At 38.7% G+C, this 22,889-nt stretch overlaps 1 protein-coding gene across 1 annotated transcript in view; it reads left to right on the forward strand.

Annotated features, from left to right (window-relative positions):
- The window catches only part of LOC126183425 (TBC1 domain family member 19), a 198,191-nt gene that overhangs the window by 11,195 nt on the left and 164,107 nt on the right, over positions 1-22,889 (forward strand). Inside the window, exon 3 of the mRNA XM_049925394.1 lies at positions 10,015-10,153. Within this exon, the coding sequence (XP_049781351.1) occupies positions 10,015-10,153 (139 nt within the window). The remainder of the gene's footprint in view (positions 1-10,014; positions 10,154-22,889) is intronic.

Below are 22,889 nucleotides of genomic sequence, written 5' to 3' on the forward strand. Positions count from 1 at the left end.
TGTCTACAAAGAGGTTAAACAGGTGGTGATGGGGATATGGTTGGGGTTGAGGGGGGGGGGGGGACAGGTATAAGACTATGAGAACACATAGATGAACAATTAACCATGAGATTTGTAGGAAACGTAAGAGTGAATAAGGGGTAGTGATAAATGAAGAGAAATGTTGCTTTGTAAAAAACAGAATCTCGCGAGAGAAAAGGGCAGGAAAACTTCTCTCTCAGAGGAGATCAAAATAATAAAATGAATAAGAATATTAACTTGAAGTAAAAATCAGAAAAGTTGTAGATGTGTATGATGTAGGAAGAGGCATTACAAAAGGGATTAGGAAAAATACAAAAAGTTAAGTGATAGTGAACTGAAGATAACCAAAAGTGAAGAGCTGGATAAAGTGTAGTGTTTCCAAAGGGCAAGCAAAGATAATGCCATTTGCAAATTGCGAGTTTGGAAGTTCAATAAATCTTATGAATAATGCTGTGAAAAAGTTTCATATTTGCACATATTGTATCATTCACCATGACAGTATGTGTGTTACATGTTGTTTTATATCAAAAGTGACTGAAAAATGGAAGGAGGATACCGAAAGACTCATTATAACTGTGGGAGCATAGCTAGCGCCTCTGAGGCCTTGTACGAAAACATGTGAGAAACATGAGAAAACTTTTGTTTATGTAAAGGAAGGTTGACAAAGGGAATTATGTGTGTCAAATTCAAGGCAGTGTACCACAACAGCTGTGTGAGTTCTGACCCCTAGCAGAAAATCTGGGTATGTGCAAAATGTAATGATGAGTTAGGCCAAAAACTAATGAACAAAGATTGCACCAGTGAGATTATGAAGTGGTACTTAAGCAACAAAAAGATTATGAAGTAAAACTGTATGCTTTATGTAACAAGCTAAGTGAACAAAGGAATAAATTGGACGGTATTACGCAGAATGAAATTGACACCTGGAATTGTGAAAATAAAAGCTTTAGCAATAGTGTTTGTGAAAAGTGCAGGAAAACAGCAAAAAGTGGTTAAGTGCAAAGCAAAGTTTCACTTTTAAGGTGGAAAGATGAACCTGTCATCAAAAGTAGAGAGAAACTCCGTGATGGAATGGAAATGTAATACCTGCAGAAATGTATCACATGGCAGGCCTGATATTCCTTAAGGTGCTTAGTGTAGTCAATGATGAAAGTGTTTCTGCGCTATCTAGTGAAGGAACATTACCAGCGAATGCCACAATACCAAATTCTCACATGTGTCAACAAGTTGCTGAAAAAGCAGATCACTATAAGATGAGTCTACAGAATATTACATAGATACTTTATGCTGCAGTTAACATTCCGATCGCTTAGGGAAACTTACGATTCTTACTGATAGCCAGACATGGAATTGCCTCACATATTAATGAAGCATCAAATGTGAGATCCATGAGCTTTACTAAGCCTGGGGCCTCCCTCTTGGAAATTAGTAAGCATATACACTCAGAAGTAATTGGTAAATGTCATCAAACACTTTCATAACCCAGTCTGATGGCTCTAATAAAGTATATAAAAATGAAATACTCGTGGCCTGCTGGGAGTTAAAGGAGTGTATGGGTCATCTGACTCTCATAAACGTTCTATTTGTTAACATTTCATACCCTCATGACCTACCACACTGGTCCTGCATAAACAAGAAAATTAATGCTGCTAACAAATGTTTTTTGAATATATGTAAACAGTTTAAAAACATCAGAATTGTAGACATCACTGTGATTGAGTGCAGATTCCCCATTGGACTCCATTTGAATGGTCTTTAAAAGCAAATTGTGTCACAGAAAATACTTGAAGAAATAAGAAGTGCCATCCAATACAAACAAGATAATGTTACGCTACTAAAAATACTGTGATGAGAACATTTTTTTAGGACAGGCTCCACTGAGCAGCCCAGCACCTGACAAAAACAACATCATAAGTAATTGCAAGCAGAAAAATCTTTGACCAAAACCAGTGCACTAATACAAAAAATCAAAATTTTGTGTTTTGTTCCAGAATATGCAAAGCATAAGGGAAAAAAATTAGAACTACAAATATTTTTAGAAAGCCTCAAACACACTATAGATTTGTTTCATATAGCTGAGCTTTGGCTTAAAGATGATGAAGCTGCCTATTTTTCATTTCCAGGCTTTCAGATGGTTAACCATTTTTATAGAACTAACAAACATCAAGGTGGCTATCTAATACATACTAGAGATAATGTAGAATGTAATACATTACTTAAAACCAAGTGTATGAATTATGGAAAGCATTTTGAACACGACACAGTAGATATTAACTCTCTTAATCTTATAGTTATAAGCCTCTACAATCTATCTGATGGTAACATAACAGTATTGACCTCCAAACTGGACACATTACCACAACACTGCAATTCAAAATACTCCAATATTACCCAGTTCCACTGCTTCCCAGAAAGTAATGAAAAGTTGCTATGTTATAACTTGTAAAACATAAACATTAAACCTACTAGAATAACTAATACCAGTTCCTCTGCAACAGGTGATTTTTTTTGTTACTATTGAAAAGTCATCAGCTTGCACATTAGACAACATGTCTAATGGTACAGCAAATCACAACTGCTTGGTACTGAATATGACCATGCCAGTTGCAAATAAGCAGACAGAAGCTCTCCAGGGCACAACTGGCAACAAAAACAATGTAGCAAATCTCACACATCTGTTCCATGAAACTGATTGGAAGGATATCTATCGTGCTATGAATATAGAGAATAAGGTTCATGAATTTATGAGTGTCTTGCATCACTGTTGTGAAGTGGCATTCCCAATCAAACATGCAGAAAAACAATACACATGCAAAATGTCTAACACCAGGAATATTAATGTCTCGCAGAAATAAGAGACTGTTATATGCCTACAGTAAAACTACAGACTGTAAGTTAGTCCATAATTGTTTCAAACTGTATAAAAGAATTCTAAATGAGGTAATTCAGGAAGCAAAGAAAATGTATAATCAGCAGTTCATAATTAACTCAAGTAATAAATCAAAAGCCATGTGGAAATTGATCAATAAAACACTTGGCATAAAAGGCAACATACACTCAATAACATGCATTAAAAGTGATGATGGTGTTATCACTGATCCTAAACATTTATGTAAAATATTCAATAACAATTCATAAACATTGATGATAAGCTTTCTTCTTTAATCAAGTCTCCTGCACCCATTTGTCATTCAAATTCAGTGTTACTCCCACAATCATTTTTTCTTGATCCGATCACACCAAAATAAATCTGCAGTATTATAAGGCAGAATCCAATAAAAATTCCTGGGGTTTTGATGGTATATCTGATCACCTTTGAAAACAAATGTACCATCATGTGTGTGACCCACTGTCAGATATAATAAACTGCTCCTTATCAGGTCAATTCCCCAGAATTTTCAAGGCAACAAAAGGTGTTCCTCCATTTAAAAAAGATGAAAGGAGTGATGTTAACAATGCAGACCTACCTCCATCTTGCATGTCAGAAGTCCTTGAGAAAGCATTATATGATGGTATTATTAATTTCTTGGAAAGTAACTGCATACGGAGTCTCCACCAGTTTGACTTTTGGAAAGGGAGTTCAATAAATGGAGCATTATATTCATTTTTAAATGAAATCTGTTGTGCACTCAAAGTAAGGAAACATGCAACGTGTGTGTTCCTTGAGCTTACAGAAGTTTCCAGTCTTGTCAGTCTTGAATTACTTTAGGAGAAACTGCTATATTATGGAAGTAGGGAAAATTGCAATAGCTGGTTTAGGTCATATCTTTCAGATGGTGCTCCAAAAGTAGTAATCACCTCAAAAAATGGTGAAAGTGTTCAGTCAAAAGAGCAAGTAGTAAGAGAAGGCATTCCTCAAGGTTTTGTACTTGGTCCCCTTTTATTTCTGATATTTGTCAATGATCTGCCCCAAAGCATTCAGAAAGATCTACCAGTAATGTTAGCCAATGACACCAATATACTGTTTTCTAATCACTGGCCTCATCAGCTCAACACCAAAATTGCTGATACACACTGTAATCTAGTAAAATGGTTAAACAAAAACACACTTTCCAGCCTATATTAATATCCCCTAGGCACAAAAGGTATCATCTATATTATGAAAGGGATATTTGGTACTCAACATATAGCGGAGGTGCTGAGTCGCAGAAAGGCACAACAAAAAGACTGTCAAAAAGTGATCTTTCTATCAACAAGGCCATCATTGAAAATGGACAACAAACACACACACACACACACACACGCAAAAACAACTTACATATACATGAACACAGTCCCTGGCTGCTGAGGCCAGACGGCTAGCAGCAGTGCATGATGGAAGAAGCAACCGGATGGTGGAGATAAGGAGGAGGCTGGAGCGGGGAAGCTGAGGGATAGCAGGGTAGGGGTGGAGGATGGTAAATTGCTGCTTGTGGGAGCATGCAGGGTAGGGTTGGAGAGAGGGTAGGGCAGCTAGATGCAGTCAGGAAGTTAGATGATGGGTGGGTGGCCACCAGGAAAGGCAAGAAGTAAAAACACTGTGGGTGCGTTGCTGGAATACAGGGCTGTGTAGTACTGGAATGGGAACATGGAAGGGGCTAGATGGGTAAGGACAATGACCAATGAAGGTTGAGGTCAGGAGGATTATGGCAACTTGGGATATATTGCAGGGAGACCTACTCACCTGCACAATTCAGAAACACTGGTGTTGGGGACAGATCCAGATGGCACTGGCTGTGAGGCATTGAAATGAAGAACGTCATGTTGGGCGGCATGCTAAGCAACAGTGTGGTCCAGCTGTGTCTTGGCCACAGTTTGGCAATGGCCATTCATATGGATAGTCAGCTTGTTGGTTGTCATGCCCATGTAGAATCCAGCACAGCGATTGCAGTTTATCTTGTAGATCATGTGACTGGTTTCACAGGTAACCCTGCGTTTGATGGGACAGGTGATGCCTGTGACCGACAAGGAGTAGGTGGTGGTGGTGGGAAGATCTGTGGCAGGAAGATCTTGCATCGAGCATTATTGCATCGATATATGCCATAAGGCAAGTGATTAGAAGCAGGAGTTGTATAGGGATGGATGTGGATATTGTGTGGGTTCATTGGGCAGCAGAATACCACTGTGGTAGGAATGGGAAGGATAGTGAGTAGGACATTCCTCATTTCAGGGCACGACATAAGGTACTTCTTGTTGGCACCTGAAGTGAAATTTGTACACAATATTCTCTTCCATCCCTACACAACCACTACTTCCAACCCCTTGCCTCATGCCTCATATCTCTGCAGAAGGGCAGGGTAGCAGGAAGGGAGAGAAGTAAAAACACTGTGGGTGTGTTTGTGGAATAGAGGACTGTGTAGTGCAGGAATGGGAACAGTGAAAGGGTTAGATGGGTAAGCACAATGACTAACGAAGGTTGAGGCCAGGAGGATTTTGGGAATGTAGGATATATTGCAGGGAGAGTTCCTACCTCATTTATTGATAAGATCCAAATAAAAGTATGTATCTCCTGTGTTGTGGGATAGAATTCCCTACTTTGATGCACAGGTCATTATCAAGCTTTTGTCAGACATAAAGCTGTGAACTGAGGGGTTCTGCAGAATCAAAAGAAATTACATCTTTAATCAGTGTCTAGGTTTGAGAACTGAAGATTTCTGGTAGTTGTATGACAAGCTGCAACGTTTATTGTAACCAGGCATCTTTGTCACAGAGCTAGATAATGTTCTATGATTAACAATGGTGTGATCCATGTATTTTAAGTTTATCTCTCTCTTTTTGGAAAACTTTCAGCTAAGCAACAGATAATAGTAAAACAACTTACCCTCATTCTGAGCTGAAGATCTGATTCATTATGGAGTGATATTAGCACAGTTTTTCAGTTAAGTTTATGGAAAGTTGCAATATACAAAATGGAAACCAAACATCATCATCATAATCCTGACAGCAGCCAGTAGTGTGTGGAGGGATTAGTTTTGAAAAATAGATGAGCACTTTAGCCCCAGCTTTTTTTATCATGAGCAGTGTGTGTGATAAACATTGTGACTGATGTTGAGAAATGAACATACAATGTAGCAATAACTTTTTAATGCTGTGTGCAAGAACATAAAAAAATAGTGTTGAGCACAATGGATAAGCTGAATGAGGCTGTGCTGTTTTTAACAGACCATCCTTGTATTCAAAAGGGTGGAAGCCATCCTGATTCAGCTATAAAGGATCTCGATCAACGCTCACATAAATTTTGTTTATTAGCAGTACCAGTTATGATTCTTTAGGCATTTTCAATAGCCCATAATGCTCCTTAGCCAATCATTCCATCAGAATGTAGTAGGAGTGAGCATATCCTTGAAGCTCGTGCTAGAGGACTCCAGATTTAGTTTTCTGTGATTTCCTGAAATTATTTCAGTAAAACATGAGGGTGGTTCCTACTGTAAAGCATGGTGAGGTCTTGTCCCATCTTTGCCAGACTAGATGTTTATTTTGTAAACGCCAGTATAAATGTATTATTTTCCTTTCCCTAAAATACCACAACATATTCAGTATTCTTGCAAGAATGATCCATAGGTGAATAAAACTGCTACTGCTGCTTCTACTACTACTATTTAATTACTGCTAACAATCCCATAAGTAGGTCAACAAGTAATATAGAGAGAGCTGTGCTTTTTGGTTTACTTATCCACATACAGATACCAGCATCCTAGTGTCTAGGAATTGCATATTCTAAGTTTCGTTTAATGTGTTCTCATTGATTTCTATTTCTGGGAGCAGTAAGTCATTTTTATTTGTAAGGAATTGCGGGCTATAAGTATTTGTTTGCTATGAACCAGGTGTAAACTTTTTCCCTTATTTTCAAACAATGCAAAGTCCAGGATGGAATAACAACAGTATTATAAAGAAGATAGACTACTACTTATCATTTAGAGAAGGCATTGAGTTGCAAACAATCAAAATGGAAAGACTGCTAAACATTTAACCTTTCAGACATAAAAGTTGTTCTTCAGAAATAGAAAACACACACACATTCACACAAACACAACTCTCACACATGACCACTGGCTCCAGCCACTGTGGACCAGTAAATAAATAAATATAGACCTTAATCAGAAGCATATAGCTAAGGTAGAATATTCCAAATTTTTAGGTGTGTCCATTGATGAGAGATTAAATTGGAAGAAACACGTTGATGATCTGCTGAAACGTTTGAGTTCAGCTACTTATGCAATAAGGGTCATTGCAAATTTTGGTGATAAACATCTTAGTAAATTAGCTTACTACGCCTATTTTCACTCGTTGCTTTCATATGGCATCATATTTTGGGGTAATTCATCACTGAGGAATAAAGTATTTATTGCACAAAAGCGTGTAATCAGAATAATAGCTGGAGTCCACCCAAGATCATCCTGCAGACATTTATTTAAGGATCTAGGGATATTCACAGTAGCTTCTCAGTATATATACTCTCTTATGAAATTTGTTATTAACAACCAAACCCAATTCAAAAGTAATAGCAGTGTGCATAACTACAATACTAGGAGAAAGGATGATCTTCACTATTCAAGATTAAATCTAACTTTGGCACAGAAAGGGGTGAATTATACTGGCACTAAAGTCTTTGGTCACTTACCAAATAATATCAAAAGTCTGACAGATAACCAACAAGTATTTAAGAAGAAATTAAAAGAGTTTCTGAATGACAACTCCTTCTACTCCATAGAGGAATTTTTAGATATAAATTAAAAAAACAAAAAAATATTAAAAAAAAACAAAAAATATAAAAAAAAAAATAAAAAACACAAAAAATGAAAGAGTTGTTATATTAACTTAAGTATGTTGTTAAATTAACTTAATTATGTCATGTATTGGAAAATTTGACTCGTTCCACATCATTACGAAATATCGTATTCATGATCCATGGAACTAGTATTAATCTAATCTAATCTAATCTAATCTAACCTTATTTGCTGCGTTGTGTCTGTTATGGATTAGTTCGGACCCTTTACTAGTATACTTGTATCACCTACACATGTATCTAAATGCATACTCTGCGAACCACTGTAAAATGTGTATTTCCCAGTGTTCCATTCATCAGAGTTTCTTTTCATTCTATGTGAATTTGGAGCCCTCAGCAAGAATGAATGTTTAATTGTCTCACTGCTTACTGTAATTTGTTTAATCTTGACTCTACAGTCCGTTTGTGAGCAGTACATAAGAAATCCCTCACATAATTCTGATTTTCAGAATTTTGTGAGTAGGCTTTCATGGGATATTTGGTACCTAGTTCCAAGTAGCTGCTAGTTCTGTTTCATCAGCATCTCTTTGACTATATCCTGTAGATCAAACCTGTAAGGACTCATGCTGCCCTTCCTTGTGTATGTTATCCACTATTGGTCTGTTTCATATGTGCCTGTTCTAAGACAGCTTGCACAAAAGTTTTATAAGCAGTTTCCTTTGTAAACTGATTTTACTTTCACCATACCCTACCATTGAACCAAAGTCTGGCAATTTGCTTTACCTAGAGCTGAGGTTACATGATCATTCCCTTACATATCCCCACCAATCATCACACTTAGGTATTGGCGGGAATTGACTGATTCTATTTCTGATTCATTGATATTGTAATCATATGATAGTAAATTGTTTTTCATTTTCTGAAATACACAGTTTTAAATTTCTGAATGTTTCAAAGAAATTATCATTGTTTCCACAACACTGAAATCTTATCAATATCGGACTGGATATTTGTGGAAATTTTTCTGGTAGTACTTCATTGTCTGCAGAAAGAATGAAGTTACTATTAATATTATCTGCTGTGTCATTAATAAACTACATGAACAAAGAGGGTCCCAACAAACATCCCTTGGCACACATGAAGTTACTTCTAAATCTGTTGAGGAGTCTCCATCCAAGATTCCATGTTGTATCCTCCCTACTAAAACATCCTCAGTTCAGGCATAAAATTTCTTTCATTCCCCGTGTGATCATACTTTTATTAACAATCATTGGTGTGGTACTGAGTCAAATGCTTTAGGATGTGAAGAAATACTGCCTTGATTCGTGGGTTTCAAGATCTCATGTGGCATGCTGGTTGCCATGGAGGAGCTCATTTTGTTTAGGATACCTCATTTGTTTTAAGATTATACAACAGATGGATGTCAATGACACAGAGCAGTAGTTTACTGGCTCACTTCTGTTACCCTTGCTGCAGGCAGGTGTGACCTGCACTCTCTTCCAACTATGGGTACAGTTTCAAAAAGCCACTTTTAGCCACTGACGCTAATATCTTCTTCTCTCAGCTATGTGGTGGTGTGAACTTTAAACTGTGTTGGTATTCCTGAGTCATCCTTCATTAAAGAAATGTTGAAAATTGTAGTTCAGGTTTTCTATTTTTGCTTTGCTACCCTCAGTTTCAGTTCTCATGTCATAAGAAAACTCATAGTTTTTGAAGCATCCTTTTTGGTAAATCATTTATCTCAATCAAGAACAGCATAAATGCAATACTGAACTTTGCAGGGAAGCAAATCCATTTTTTTCTAACTACAAATTATATTTTGTATGAGTCCTCTATTTACTGTTGTTGAGATATGACCCCATCCAAGCAAGGGAGATGTCTTTAACATCAATGTGTTTCCCCCTGACATTTTAAACATCCAGTTATGTATTTAAGTTTTCAGTAAGTAAACTTTTAACCATTAACTGGCTGCATATAGATTCTTTATTCTTATTCTTTTTTCTCGTGTATTGCAAGTTGGAGACTAGCACTTCAGCTGTACATGTTAGAAGTATTCCTGACAAATATTTAATTTATATGCAAATTTTAAGTATATGCATTTAGAAGAGTTAGATTTGTTGTGCTAAGTATCATAGTTGTTATATTAGATTTTAATATTGCCCATTTCATTACATGTGATACATAATTGCTCAGACATAGTTTGTTAAGCAGACCATGTTATATTGTTCAGTTTGAAAGTCATTAGCTTACATCTTTGAAGTAGATTATAAAAGATATGTAATATTTAGTTGCAGTGGGAGAAAAGGGTGCACAAATCCTTGAATTCAATGTGCAGTGAACTTGGTGTAGCACTGGCTCGTCTTAGACTAGCATCTGACAAGGATGAATTAATAGAAAAATGGACAGAATTAAGCACATACGATATTGGCAAGTATATTTTACTAATTCCGTAGCCTTTACAGATTGGTAGACAATTTATTTTGTACCTGAGACATGGCTTTTTACTCATAAGATCCTAGAATAAGGTAATTTAAGTTAAAGATTCAGAAAAGTAAATATTTCCATTATTTTTAGTTCCTGGAGGTATGTTGGTGTTATTAAAGGAATGTACTTAAAACTAAAATTTTGATGTAACATAGGCACCAAGTTCTTTGTAAGTATTTAATTTTTGCAGTTTTGACATCATTCATGGTAGCATTTGGTTCTGTATATTATTTACACTTCTTTTCAGCCCCATTAACACTTGGCTCATCACTGAGTCTATAAGTTCACATTTACACACTCTCCACTTCAACCCAGTTTTAGTCCTGCTAGCAGCTATATCATTTCACATCAGTGGAAAGAACAGTGTCGAGGGAGGCATCCTATCAGCTAGTCGTCCCACTTAGTATTTGTCGTTTTTGTTGTGGTCTTCAGTCCTGAGGCTGGTTTTATGCAGCTCTCGTTGCTACTCTATCCTGTGCAAGCTTCTTCATCTCCCAGTACCTACTGCAGCCTACATCCTTCTGAATCTGCTTAGTGTATTCATCTCTTGGTCTCCCTCTACGATTTTTACCCTCCACGCTGCCCTCCAGTACTAAATTGGTGATCCCTTGATGCCTCAGAACATGTCCTACCAACCGATTCCTTCTTCTAGTCAAGTTGTGCCACAAACTCCTCTTCTCCCCAGTTCTATTCAGTACCTCATCATTAGTTATGTGATTTATCCATCTAATCTTCAGCATTATTCTGTAGCACCACATTTCGAAAGCTTCTATTCTCTTCTTGTCTAAACTATTTATCGTCCATGTTACACTTCCATACATGGCTACACCCCATACAAATACTTTCAGAAACAACTTCCTGACACTTAAATCTATACTTGATGTTAACAAATTTCTCTTCTTCAAAAACGCTTTCCTTGTCATTGCCAGTCTACATTTTATATCCTCTCTACTTTGACCATCATCAGTTATTTTGCTCCACAAACAGCAAAACTCCTTTACTACTTTAAGTGTCTCATTTCCTAATCTAATTCCCTCAGCATCACCCGACTTAATTCGACTACATTCCATTATCCTCGTTTTGCTTTTGTTGATGTTCATCTTATACCCTCCTTTCAAGACACTGTCCATTCTGTTCAACTGCTCTTCCAAGTCATTTGCTATTTTCTGAAAGAATTACAATGTCATCAGTGATCCTCAAAGTTTTTATTTCTTCTCCGTGGATTTTAATACCTACTCCAAACTTTTCTTTTGTTTCCTTTACTGCTTGCTCAATATACAGATTGAATAGCATCGGGGAGAGCCTACAACCCTGTCTCACTCCCTTCCCAACCACTGCTTCCCTCTCATGTACCTCGACTCTTATAACTGCCATCTGATTTCTGTACAAATTGTAAATAGCCTTTCGCTCCCTGTATTTTACCCCTGCCACCTTCAGAATTTGAAAGAGAGTATTCCAGTCAACATTGTCAAAAGCTTCCTCCAAGTCTACAAATGCTAGAAACGTAGGTTTGCCTTTTCTTAATCTAGCTTCTAAAATAAGTCATAGGGTCAGTATTGCCTCACGTGTTCCCATATTTCTACGGAATCCAAACTGATCTTCCCCGAGGTTGGCTTCTACGTTTTTCCATTCGTCTGTAAAGAATTCGCGTTATTATTTTGCAACTGTGACTTATTAAACTGATAGTTCAGTAATTTTCACACCTGCTTTCTTTGGGATTGGAATTATTATATTCTTCTTGAAGTCTGAGGGTATTTCGCCTGTCTCATACATCTTGCTCACCAGATGGTAGAGTTTTGTCAGGACTGGCTCCCCCAAGGCCGTCAGTAGTTCTAATGGAATGTTATCTACTCCCGGGGCCTTGTTTCGACTCAGGTCTTTCAGTGCTCTGTCAAACTCTTCATGCAGTATCATTACTCCCATTTCATCTTCATCTACCTCCTCTTCCATTTCCATAATATTGTCGTCAAGAACATTGCCCCTGTATAGACCCTCTATATACTCCTTCCACCTTTCTGCTTTCCCTTCTTTGCTTAGAACTGTATTTCCATCTGAGCTCTTGATATTCATGCAAGTGGTTCTCTTTTCTCCAAAGGTCTCTTTAATTTTCCTGTAGTCAGTATCTATCTTACCCCTCATGAGATAAGCCTCTACATCCTTACATTTGTCCTGTAGTAATCCCTGCTTAGCCATTTTGCAATTCCTGTCGATCTCATTTTTGAGACGTTTGTATTCCTTTTTGCCTGCTTCACTTACTGCATTTTTGTATTTTCTCCTTTCATCAATTGAATTCAGTATCTCTTCTTTTATCCAAGGATTTCTACTAGCCCTCGTCTTTTTACCTGCTTGATCCTCTGCTGCCTTCACTATTTCATTCCTCAAAGCTACCCCTTCTTCTTCTACTGTATTTCTTTCCCCCAATCCTGTCAATTGTTCCCTTATGCTCTCCCTGAAACTCTGTACAACCTCTGGTTTAGTCAGTTTATCCAGGTCCCACCTCCTTAAATTCCCACCTTTTTGCAGTTTTAATCTACAGTTCATAACCAATAGATTGTGGTCAGAATCCACATCTGCCCCTGGAAATGTCTTACAATTTAAAATCTGGTTCCTAAATCTCTGTCTTACCATTATATAATCTATCTGAAACCTTTTAGTATCTTCAGGGTTCTTCCATGTATACAACCTTCTTTCATGATTCTTGAACCAAGTGTTAGCTATGGTTAAGTTATTCTCTGTGCAAAATTCTACGAGGCGGCTTCCTCTTTCATTTCTTAGCCCCAATCCAGATTCACCTACTTCGTTTCCTTCTCTTCCTTTCCCTACTGTCGAATTCCAGTCATCAATGACTATTAAATTTTCGTCTCTCTTCAATAGCTGAATAATTTCTTTTATCTCATCATACATTTCATCAATTTCCTCATCATCTGCAGAGCTAGTTGGCATATAAACTTGTACTACTGTAGTAGGTTTGGGCTTCGTGTCTATCTCGCCCACAATAATGCGTTCACTATGCTGTTTGTAGTAGCTTACCTGCACTCTTATTTTTTTATTCATTAGTAAACCTGCTCCTGCAATACCCCTATTTAATTTTGTATTTATAACCCTCTATTCACCTGACCAAAAGTCTTGTTCCTCCTGCCACCGAACTTCACTAATTCCCACTATATCTAACTTTAACCTATCCATTTCCCTTTTTAAATTTTCTAACCTACCTGCCCGATTAAAGGATCTGTCATTCCACGCTCCGACCTGTAGAACGCCAGTTTTCTTTCTCCTGATAATGACGTCCTCCTGAGTAGTCCCCGCCTGGAGATCCGAATGGGGGACTATTTTACCTCCAGAATATTTTACCCAAGAGGATGCCATTATCATTTAATTATACAGTAAAGCTGCATGCCCTCGGGAAAAATTACGCCTGTAGTTTCCCCTTGCTTTCAGCCGTTCGCAGTACCACAACAGCAAGGCCGTTTTGGTTAGTGTTATAGGGCCAGATCAGTCAATCATCCAGACTGTTGCCCCTGCAACAATTTAAAAGGCTGTTCCCTCTCTTCAGGAACCACACGTTTGTCTGGCCTCTCAACAGATACCCCTCCGTTGTGGTTGCATCTACGGTACGGCTATCTGTATCGTTGAGGCACGCAAGCCTCCCCGCCAACGGTAAGGTCCATGGTTCTTGAGGGGGACTTGGTATTTACACGATAAAATTCACATCCCCATATTCTCCTACTACAAACATCATGTACATCTAACAGGCAAGAAAAACTTGGATAAATTCTTGTATGTCATGTTAAGATACAGCCTACAATTATGCAAACAATATCTGGCACTTTCCAGCCCTGACTCAAAAACTAGACATTCCTTGACCTGTACAACACAATTACACTAACCTACATAAATGCTGTTCAGTTGGATTATCATTGTGATCTGATCAAGTAGAGAAAACTATATAAGATGAAAAGGGAACAGTGAAACCCAATACCATCATTGTGTTCTTAGTCATACCGACTGGGAAGAACTCTATGACAAGCATAACTGACAAACTTCATCCTTGCAATAAGCATGTAACACTTCATCATTGTATTTCTCATGCTTCTTCATAATGACCTTAATTTCTCAACACACAGATGCATCTCATTCTGAGAGAATACAAGTAGTCCAGTGAACCCACTTCATGAGCTCCCCAATGCCATGTACCTACTTCATGGCTCACAGCCTTTTTCAGTGTCCCTCCTGTACCCATATTATTTTTTTACCTGTCTACCCCAAGAGAATATTTCTTAGGTTGCCTTCTCACCCATAAAACACCTTTGAAGAAGCTTTGTAAAACTTTCCCATCACATTCTCTCATAATAACGAATTTCTATAGGAATCATTGGCAGATCTACTGTGAGTACGTGTGCTGTGTCCTGGCAGACCCAGAGCAGTTTAGTTAATGTTTTGACACATAATGAACATCTGACATTCGTGCAGTGCCTAGAGGGCTTTGGGCCATTTATGCATAATGTAAAGACAGAAAATGTGAACCATCCTGTTCCCTTGAGACTCTCAGACCATGTTCTGCTTGTCAGGGCTGAATTACCATCAGTTAAATCTACCTTATTATTTAGCTCTTATGAAAATAATATATTGGTGCTTACCATAAGGATGACACATTGTGTTGCACAGAGGCACAACAAAAAGACTGTTATACATTGAGCTTTCAGCATTTCTTCTTCAGAAAAGAACGTAAAACACACACACATTCACAAATGACAGCCATCTCATGTGCACATGACTGCAATCTCTAACCTATCTATCCAGACTGCAGTTATTGTGTTGAACAAAAGCAGCAATCATAAGTTGGGCATGGAAGGAGGAAGGATAGCAAAGTATGGGTGGAGGGAGAGAAGAGTGTGATGTAACATACCTAGTGAGCAGGGACTAGAAGGCAACAGGACAAGGCTGCCTGTTGCAGAGCCAGGAGGCTGTGGGGGAAGAGAAGTGGGAATCAGAAAAGGAGAGGAACAGGGACAGGAAAAGTATAGTGTGTGCATTAACAGGGAGTGTCAGACAGTGAGGGTGAGGGGATATGAGTTGGGGGGAGGTGACAGGTGAGAGGGGCGGAAACTGTTGGGTGTAGAGTGCAGGGACAGTAAGTTATCATAGGTTGAGGCCAGGGTAATTTTGGGAGAGGAGAATGCTCATAAGGATAACTCCCATCTGCACTGTTCAGAAAAGCTGGTGGTCGAGGGGAGGATCCAGATGACCTGGATAGTGAAGTGCCACTGTAATCAAGGCTGTTTTGTTCAGCTACATGTTATGCCACAGGATGGTCCACTTTGTTCTTGGCCACAGTTTGGCAATGGCCATTCATCCTTGCAAACAACCGGTTGGTAGTCATAGCAATAAAAATGTGGTGCAATGATTTTTCACAGGTGGCTTGGCCTCTGATTGGGATAGGACAAGCGTATGACAGGACTGAAATAGGAAATTCTGTGTGGATAGATGGGGTAGAGTTAGCAGCTGGGTCTTCCACAGGGATAGAATCCCTTTGGTAAAGGGCTGGGATTAGGAGTGGCATAGGGATGGACAAGGAGGTTGTGGAGGCTAGGCAGCCAACAACAACCACTTTAGGAAGGGTGAGAAGGGAATTTGGTAGGATGTCCCTCATTTCAGGACATGATGATAGATAATCAAAGACTTGAAGAAGGATGTGGTTCAGTTGTTTCAGTTTGCAGTGGTACTGGGTGACAAATGGGTCGCTCATTTTGTAGCTGCATCTTAGGGGGTGTTGGAATTATTGGAGGCATGTGGGGATATGGCATGGGAAATCTGTTTGTAGACTAAAAATGAGTGATAATGCCTGTCGGTGAAGGCCCTTTGTGATTTCTTCAGCAAACCAGACAAAGGAGTTCTTGTCACAGCAGATATGTTGTCCTCAGATGGCCAGGCTGTGTGACAAGATTTTTGGTATGGAAAGGATGGCAGTTGTCAAAATGCAGGTACTGTTGGTGGTGGGTGGGTTTAATGTGGACAGAGGTGTGGATGGAGCAATTAGAGAGGGGGACATCAGTGTCCAGGAAGGTGGCGGGCTGGATCGAGGAGGACCAGGTGAAGCAGATGGGAGAGAGGATGTTGAGGCTGTGACAAAATGAGGACAGGGTGTCATGAACCTGAGTCCAGACCATAAAGATCTCATCACTGAAACTGAATCAGAACAGGGTTTTGGGTTTCAGGAGGCTAGGAAGGTCTCGTCTAGATACCTCATAAACAGGATGGCATTGGTGGCTGCCGTGTGGATGCCCCTGGCTGTGCCATGGAGAAGTAGAAGTAGTTACATGTTAGGATAAAGTTAGTGAGGTTTATGAGGAATGAAGCTGTGGGGTCTGAGTCTGGAGGACATTGGAAGGGTAGAATTCAATAGCAGGAAGACCATGGGCATGAGGGATATAGGTGTATAGGGAAGCGATATTAGCAGTGACTAGAATGGATCCTGGACATGAAGGGATGAGAGTGGTGGAGATTCAATAGAGGAAATGGTTGATGTCTTTGATGTGGAAAGCTAGATTTTTTGCAGCAGGTTGAAGTTGGTGGTCAGTGAGGGCTGTTTTAGTGGGAGCACAGTAATGAGCTACAATGTTTGGTTTGTGGATTTTAGGGAGCAAATAGAGGGCGAGTGTGTGGAAAGTCATAGGGATGAGGAGGGAAATAGATTCAGGGGAGTAGTTCAGGGAGGACCTTAGGCTTTAAGCCAGGATTGTAGATTATGTTAAACTTGGGGATGGGATCACTCTGGTAGAGTTTATGGTGGTGAAGTCAGACAATTGGCAGAGGCCTTCTACCATGCAGTCACTGTGATTCATAACAACAGTAGTGGAAAGTTTGTCTGCAGGTAGGATGGTTAGATCAGGATAGCTTTGAGACTAGGTATACCTGTCCTTTCACCTTCTGAAAGGTTGTTGTTTTTAGGAAGGGACTTGGGGAAGGGTAGTGATGCAAAGTTGGAGGTAAGCAATTCCTGAATTCCTGGAAGGTGATGAGGGGTTGTTAGATGAGAGGGGTGGTATGAAGCAGGAAAGGCAGGGTTCCTTGTTGGGATCAGCTTGCCTTTGGTAGGAAGAATTGGTGTGCAAAGGAGCATTCCATTGCAGGTATCGACAGAAGGACAGCAGTTCTTTGACAAATCCAACATGGTTGGATATGTGTGTTGGGCTGAACGTGAGGCCTCTGGATAGGACTGAAACTTCTGTGTGACTGAGGACTTTGATGGAAGGTTAAGAAAAGTGTTCCAGGATTGTTTCAGGTGTGAATTTAGTAGAGTTTTGGTTGGGAGTTTTGGAGAATGTGGCAAGTTGAAAAGGACAGCTAGGTAGGAGGCCATGAGGGGTTCATGAGAAGGAACGCCGTGGATTGGATAGTGGTTGGGTAGTGGTGCCCCAAGGCAGCAGTAGGATGGCAGCATGTTGGATAACTTACAGACTTGGTTTCTGAAATGCTTTTTTAAGTGCAGGAAAGCAACTTCCAGTTCTTTTAATCAATCTATGAATTGAATCTGCACTCCTCAATCAAAATGTAGACTTTCACGGCCGGAAATATCATGTCCATTATAATTATCTGGGCTGTTATGCCGTGGTCGGTTGATGAATTCTGTGAATGACCATGGCATAACAGCCCGGATAATTATAATGGACACTCCTCAATCAGTTAACATGAGTCTGAAATTAGTGAGATTGAGGTCTAATCCATATGATAGACTAATGTCTTCTACCTTTGTTAATAGCTCAGCAAGTTCACCTTCACTGCTGGCTGAAAGCACAGTGCCATCAGCAAATCAGTTATGGTTAATAGCTCTGCCACCAATTGAGATGCTTTTAGTCCTTCCATCAAGAGCATTCCTGATTACATGTTCTGCATAGATATTGTACAGCAAAGGAAAGGGGGGGGGGATAGAACACAACCCACTATGACACCTTTTGAAGCACTGAAGATTTCAGACATACCAGCACTGGTCTTCACAGCTGCAAGTGAAAAGTGAATATTGTATAGACTTCTGATCAGTGCTGTCAAGTTTGATAGGACACTGAACTCTGCAAGCACCTGCCACAGCTTTTCTCAGATAACACAGTCAGAGGCTTTCTTACAGTCAAGGGACCAGATGAAGACATAAACACAGAACTATCACGATTTCTTGTCATATGTTGAGAATCTGTTCACAAGTTCCTTTTCCTTTAACAAAACCTGCTTGTACTATGGATATGTGAGGATGACTGTATGGTTTTGAAAACTGGTTCAATATGTAGAGCAAAATTTTGCTTGAATGGGGTATGAGAGCAATGGTTTGGTAGCTTGAGCAATTCATGATTGACCCTTTCTTATGTAGGGGGATGAAGAGAGACTTTGACCAGTCTCCTGGCCACTCACCTGTTTCCCATAATCTTTTATACATTGACTGCACCACATCAGCACTTCTGGTCCCATTTCCTTGATCATCTCACCAGATATACTTTCTAGGGCAGGGGATGTATAGTTCTTCAGATGTTGTATTGTGTTCTTTATTTCGCTGCATAAAATTGTAGATACCAAGTAAGTTGCTCAACTGCTTGACTTCCTGTACTGTTTTTAATCTCAAAATACATCTTTTCACAGTACTATTTCCACCTCACAAGGGCTTCTTCCTTGTATCCAATAGTGTTTCCACTCTCTTCACCTACCACCCATGTACGAGGATTAAATTTGCAGTGATGCTTGTGAGTTTCCTGAAGAGATCACATACTTGACTGTGATTTTAATGTTTTTCCATCTCATCAGGGATACCATTAATGAAGTTTGATCTGTCCTTTCTGAAATTCCATTGCATTTCTCTGCACAGCTTCTTCTATCTGTCTTGATCATGGGTGGTGTGGATACTAGTTTTCTTCAGACTGCTTCTCTCCTCAATTAGTTGTAGTGTGAACTGTGATAGCCAAGGCTGTTCTGTCTTTGTGGCCATTCTGTGATGCTGGAAGTGATGATGAAGCACTTGGTTCCATGTTTGTGATGGTGGTGCATCTCTGTTGAGACTGACATTGTGGAATTTTGGTCTTCCTAGCTTACCAAATTCCTGAAGAGCTTCCTTATTTGTGAGTTTTAGTTGTCTCTCTTGACACTTTTTGGTGGTTTTGAGCTTAACCCCTTAATTCCTGAATAAATTTCTAGTTGAAAGATAAAAATAAAAAAATGTGGTGCTTTAGAGGTACCTGAAACACTCAGGAGAAAGCTGGGCTAATCAGAAGGACTGGTAGTTTCATGAAGAATCAGCATCTACCAGCACTGACATTCAAAAGCAGTTAATTTTTCAATTATTGGCACAACATTGGCTTGATGTGAATTCACAACAATCAGCATTACAGGGTTAATCCACAATGTCATGGACAACAGTTTGTGTTACTTCCACAGTCAGCTCCAGGAAAGGTCATACAGTCCAAGGTCAAAGTTTTCTAATGTCTTTGCACTAGGATAAAGTCAGTCTGGTTTCCAAATCTATCACCAGGTGATTACAAGTGTAGAGTTGTCTTGGGTGATGTTGGAGCATGGTGTTATGGACAGTCAAGTTGTTACTCACACAGAAATCTGAAAGTACCTGCCCCAGTCATTTCTCTCATAATGTCCAACCACATATTGTAATAGTGTATTTCTCCAATTTTAGCACTGAAGTCTCCTTGAATTATTGTCTGTTCTTAGTTAGGGATTTTGTTAAGGACTTGTTCCAATTGTTCATAGAACTCCTCTATCTTTTCATCCTATGCTGCAGCAGTAGGGGCATAGATCTTGTTGATGTTGAGTTTACATGGAGAAGTATTCAATGATATGGAGATGCTCCTGTCATTAATGTAGTCATAATGAAGAACACATTTGTTCAGATTTCTTGCAACCGCATCTCTGCTTTGGTCACTTCTCCCTGAAAAGTACACAGAGTTCCTTCCTTGGGTCATGAAATGGCTACTTCCCCTCCAGTGAGCCTCACCAAGCCCAAGAATGTACAGGTCATTTGCACTCATTTCTCTTTCTACTATAGCATGTTTTCCTGTCTGAATGTTACAATCTTTCTTACAATGCACAGAGATAATTTGTGCTGTGGTGTTGCTCTAATGACTTCTTACAACCCTGCCTCATCCTCTCACCAAGAGATCTGATAAGGGGACTTGAAGTTCTGGATTATTTACAACTTAGCAAAACCAGGGAAAATTTCAATGGTAGTTTCCTGTTGTCATCCTCTGGGCTCCAAAACCTGTTTGTTCACCAACTTAGTTTCCCACTGGGGTCAGTTACTGAACCTTCTGCTTAGTTGCTCAGCTTAATGGGGTCACCATATGTAGATAGGAAGTTGGAGTATTGAGGTGACAGAGGCTAAGAGGAGTCTCTTGCTGAGTTCTTGTAATCACATATCTCTCTCTCTCTCTTTTTTTTTTCCTTCATCCAACAACGTACTAAATAAATATTAGCTGAGCAGATGAGTGCAGCAGCATCTTCTTCTGTAGGCTGTCTGTCTGCTGGTAGGTTTTCCATGACTGTCACTATCAGAGGTACATCATTCAGCAAAGTGACAAATTTGCTTGCAGTTTTTTTCCACAACCAGAACTTCAACCACATTCACTAGAAAATAGGTATAGATAAACAAAAGTACTTAATGAGCAATCAGAAAATTATATATGCATATTTAAAAGTAACTAGACAAAATAATTTCTTTCTAGGAGGTATGATAGGGCTAATGAATTTGAAAAGGCACTGTGAACTCCAAAGACTTTGGTAATTAACATTAATACATTTCTTTTTATCTTGCCCTATCTCCATTAAGTGATGCTTATCACAACAACATTTAATTTAGAACTGAATCATACAGATTAATAATTCACCTTATTAGTTTGGCTTCAAGCACTTTTGTTTCATAATCCACAATTAACATGCAGTAAGTTCATGTGCATATGTGATCATTCCATTAGTACAGATCATGAAATATTTCTCATCAAAGTCAGATTAGGTAAATTATTTAAAAAGCAATTTCATTTTTGTAATCCCATGTCAAACTGATATTGTTACAATACAGTAATTCATTGATCGACATTATTATTGAACATTTCACAAGTATAGACCATCACATGAATAACATTGTTTCTGTAAGAATTATCTCACTTTCTCTGATAATTTTTATACTGATAACCAAAACCACTAAAATCATTTAATACATATTCCAAACTTGTTGAGCTATTATTTTATGCTAAATGAATAATTTAAAACTTGAAAAGACAAAATTTGGCATTCACAAACATACTGTGCAACTTACAGTCACTTCTGACTTCTTTCTCATTGGCTGAGATGTGCAACCAGAAAAATACTCTGACTTGACAGTTTTTTATCTTTACATTGTGAGTGTTGTCTTGCAAGGTAATGAACTTGCTTGACATTGTTTTATCTATCAGTAATCGTGCTAAATATTGATGGCTCTCCAGATATAATATTACTCTAGAATAAACTAACAAATTCTTAGTTCTATGTCTCTGTGGTTAACAAAGAGTTTTAGGTGTTTGAGAAACGATACAGAACCAATACAGGATTTGAAAAGTAAATTAATTTTAGAATTCTTGTTATGTTATATCTGGGAAATATATGTAAATTGTTATGTAACATCTGCAAGTAGCAACACTAGAAAGAAAACTATTTTATATCAATATCTGCAGACATGATTAACTCTTCCTTTAAAGATTAGGTTTATCGGTCTGTTTTGTCACACATGCAGCAGTAATCTTGTATTGTTATAGCTAGCCTCATATTTTGAGATAATTTATGTTTGTTTTTAACATTTTGGACTCTATTTTTATTTTCTGTGCTCGTGGTTGGTTGACTGATTAATTGAAACTGAAGTTTCTTAAAAAGTGTTGTGATTATCATTATCTTAAATTAAAAATTCATTTTAGAGATTACAAGATACTGTCAGTGGTGAAACATCTCAGCAATGCATCCATGAGAGTACTGTAAATATGTCACCTAAACATGAGTGACACATTTTGTATCTTATTTTATTCTTTTTTTAGTGTCAAATCATTACTTCTATTTTGTAAGAAGATGCAGGAAGATGGTATCTGGGAAGTGTGAGAAAAGTAATGAGACCACTTTTTTATCTACCAAAGTTTTCATTTTTTCCAAACAAAAATAATGTGACCTTCAAAGTAGTTCCCTTCTACACCAATACACTGGCAGAGTCATTGTTCCCAGACTTGGTAGTAGCACTGAAAGCACTGGTAGGCCCTTTAAAATATTGGTCACATTTTTTTTAAAGTTCTCCAGAGTCCAAAAATGGCATTCTTTTAAGACATTTTTCAATTTCAGAAGAACAAACGAGTCATATGGTCTCAGGTCAGATGGGTAGGGGGGGGGGGGGGCTGTGTAGCAACAAGAACCCCTTTTGAGGTCAAAAATTCCGTGACTGAAGTGGCCATGTGACATGGGGCATTGTCATGGTGCAGCATCCATGCAGTGTTCAGTCTCACTCAATTCAGCCTTTTCTGAGCCTTTCAAGGACATTTTTTATAAAACACTTGGTTTACAGTTTATCCTGGAGGAAAAAATTTGTTGTGCACAATATCCCTATGTTAAAAAGCACATCAGCATTGTTTTGATCTTTGATTTGCTCATTTGAGACTTGTTTGGTTGAGGAGATGTCTCA

The sequence above is a fragment of the Schistocerca cancellata genome, chromosome 1 (genome assembly GCF_023864275.1).
Source record: "Schistocerca cancellata isolate TAMUIC-IGC-003103 chromosome 1, iqSchCanc2.1, whole genome shotgun sequence".
Lineage (NCBI taxonomy): Eukaryota > Metazoa > Arthropoda > Insecta > Orthoptera > Acrididae > Schistocerca > Schistocerca cancellata.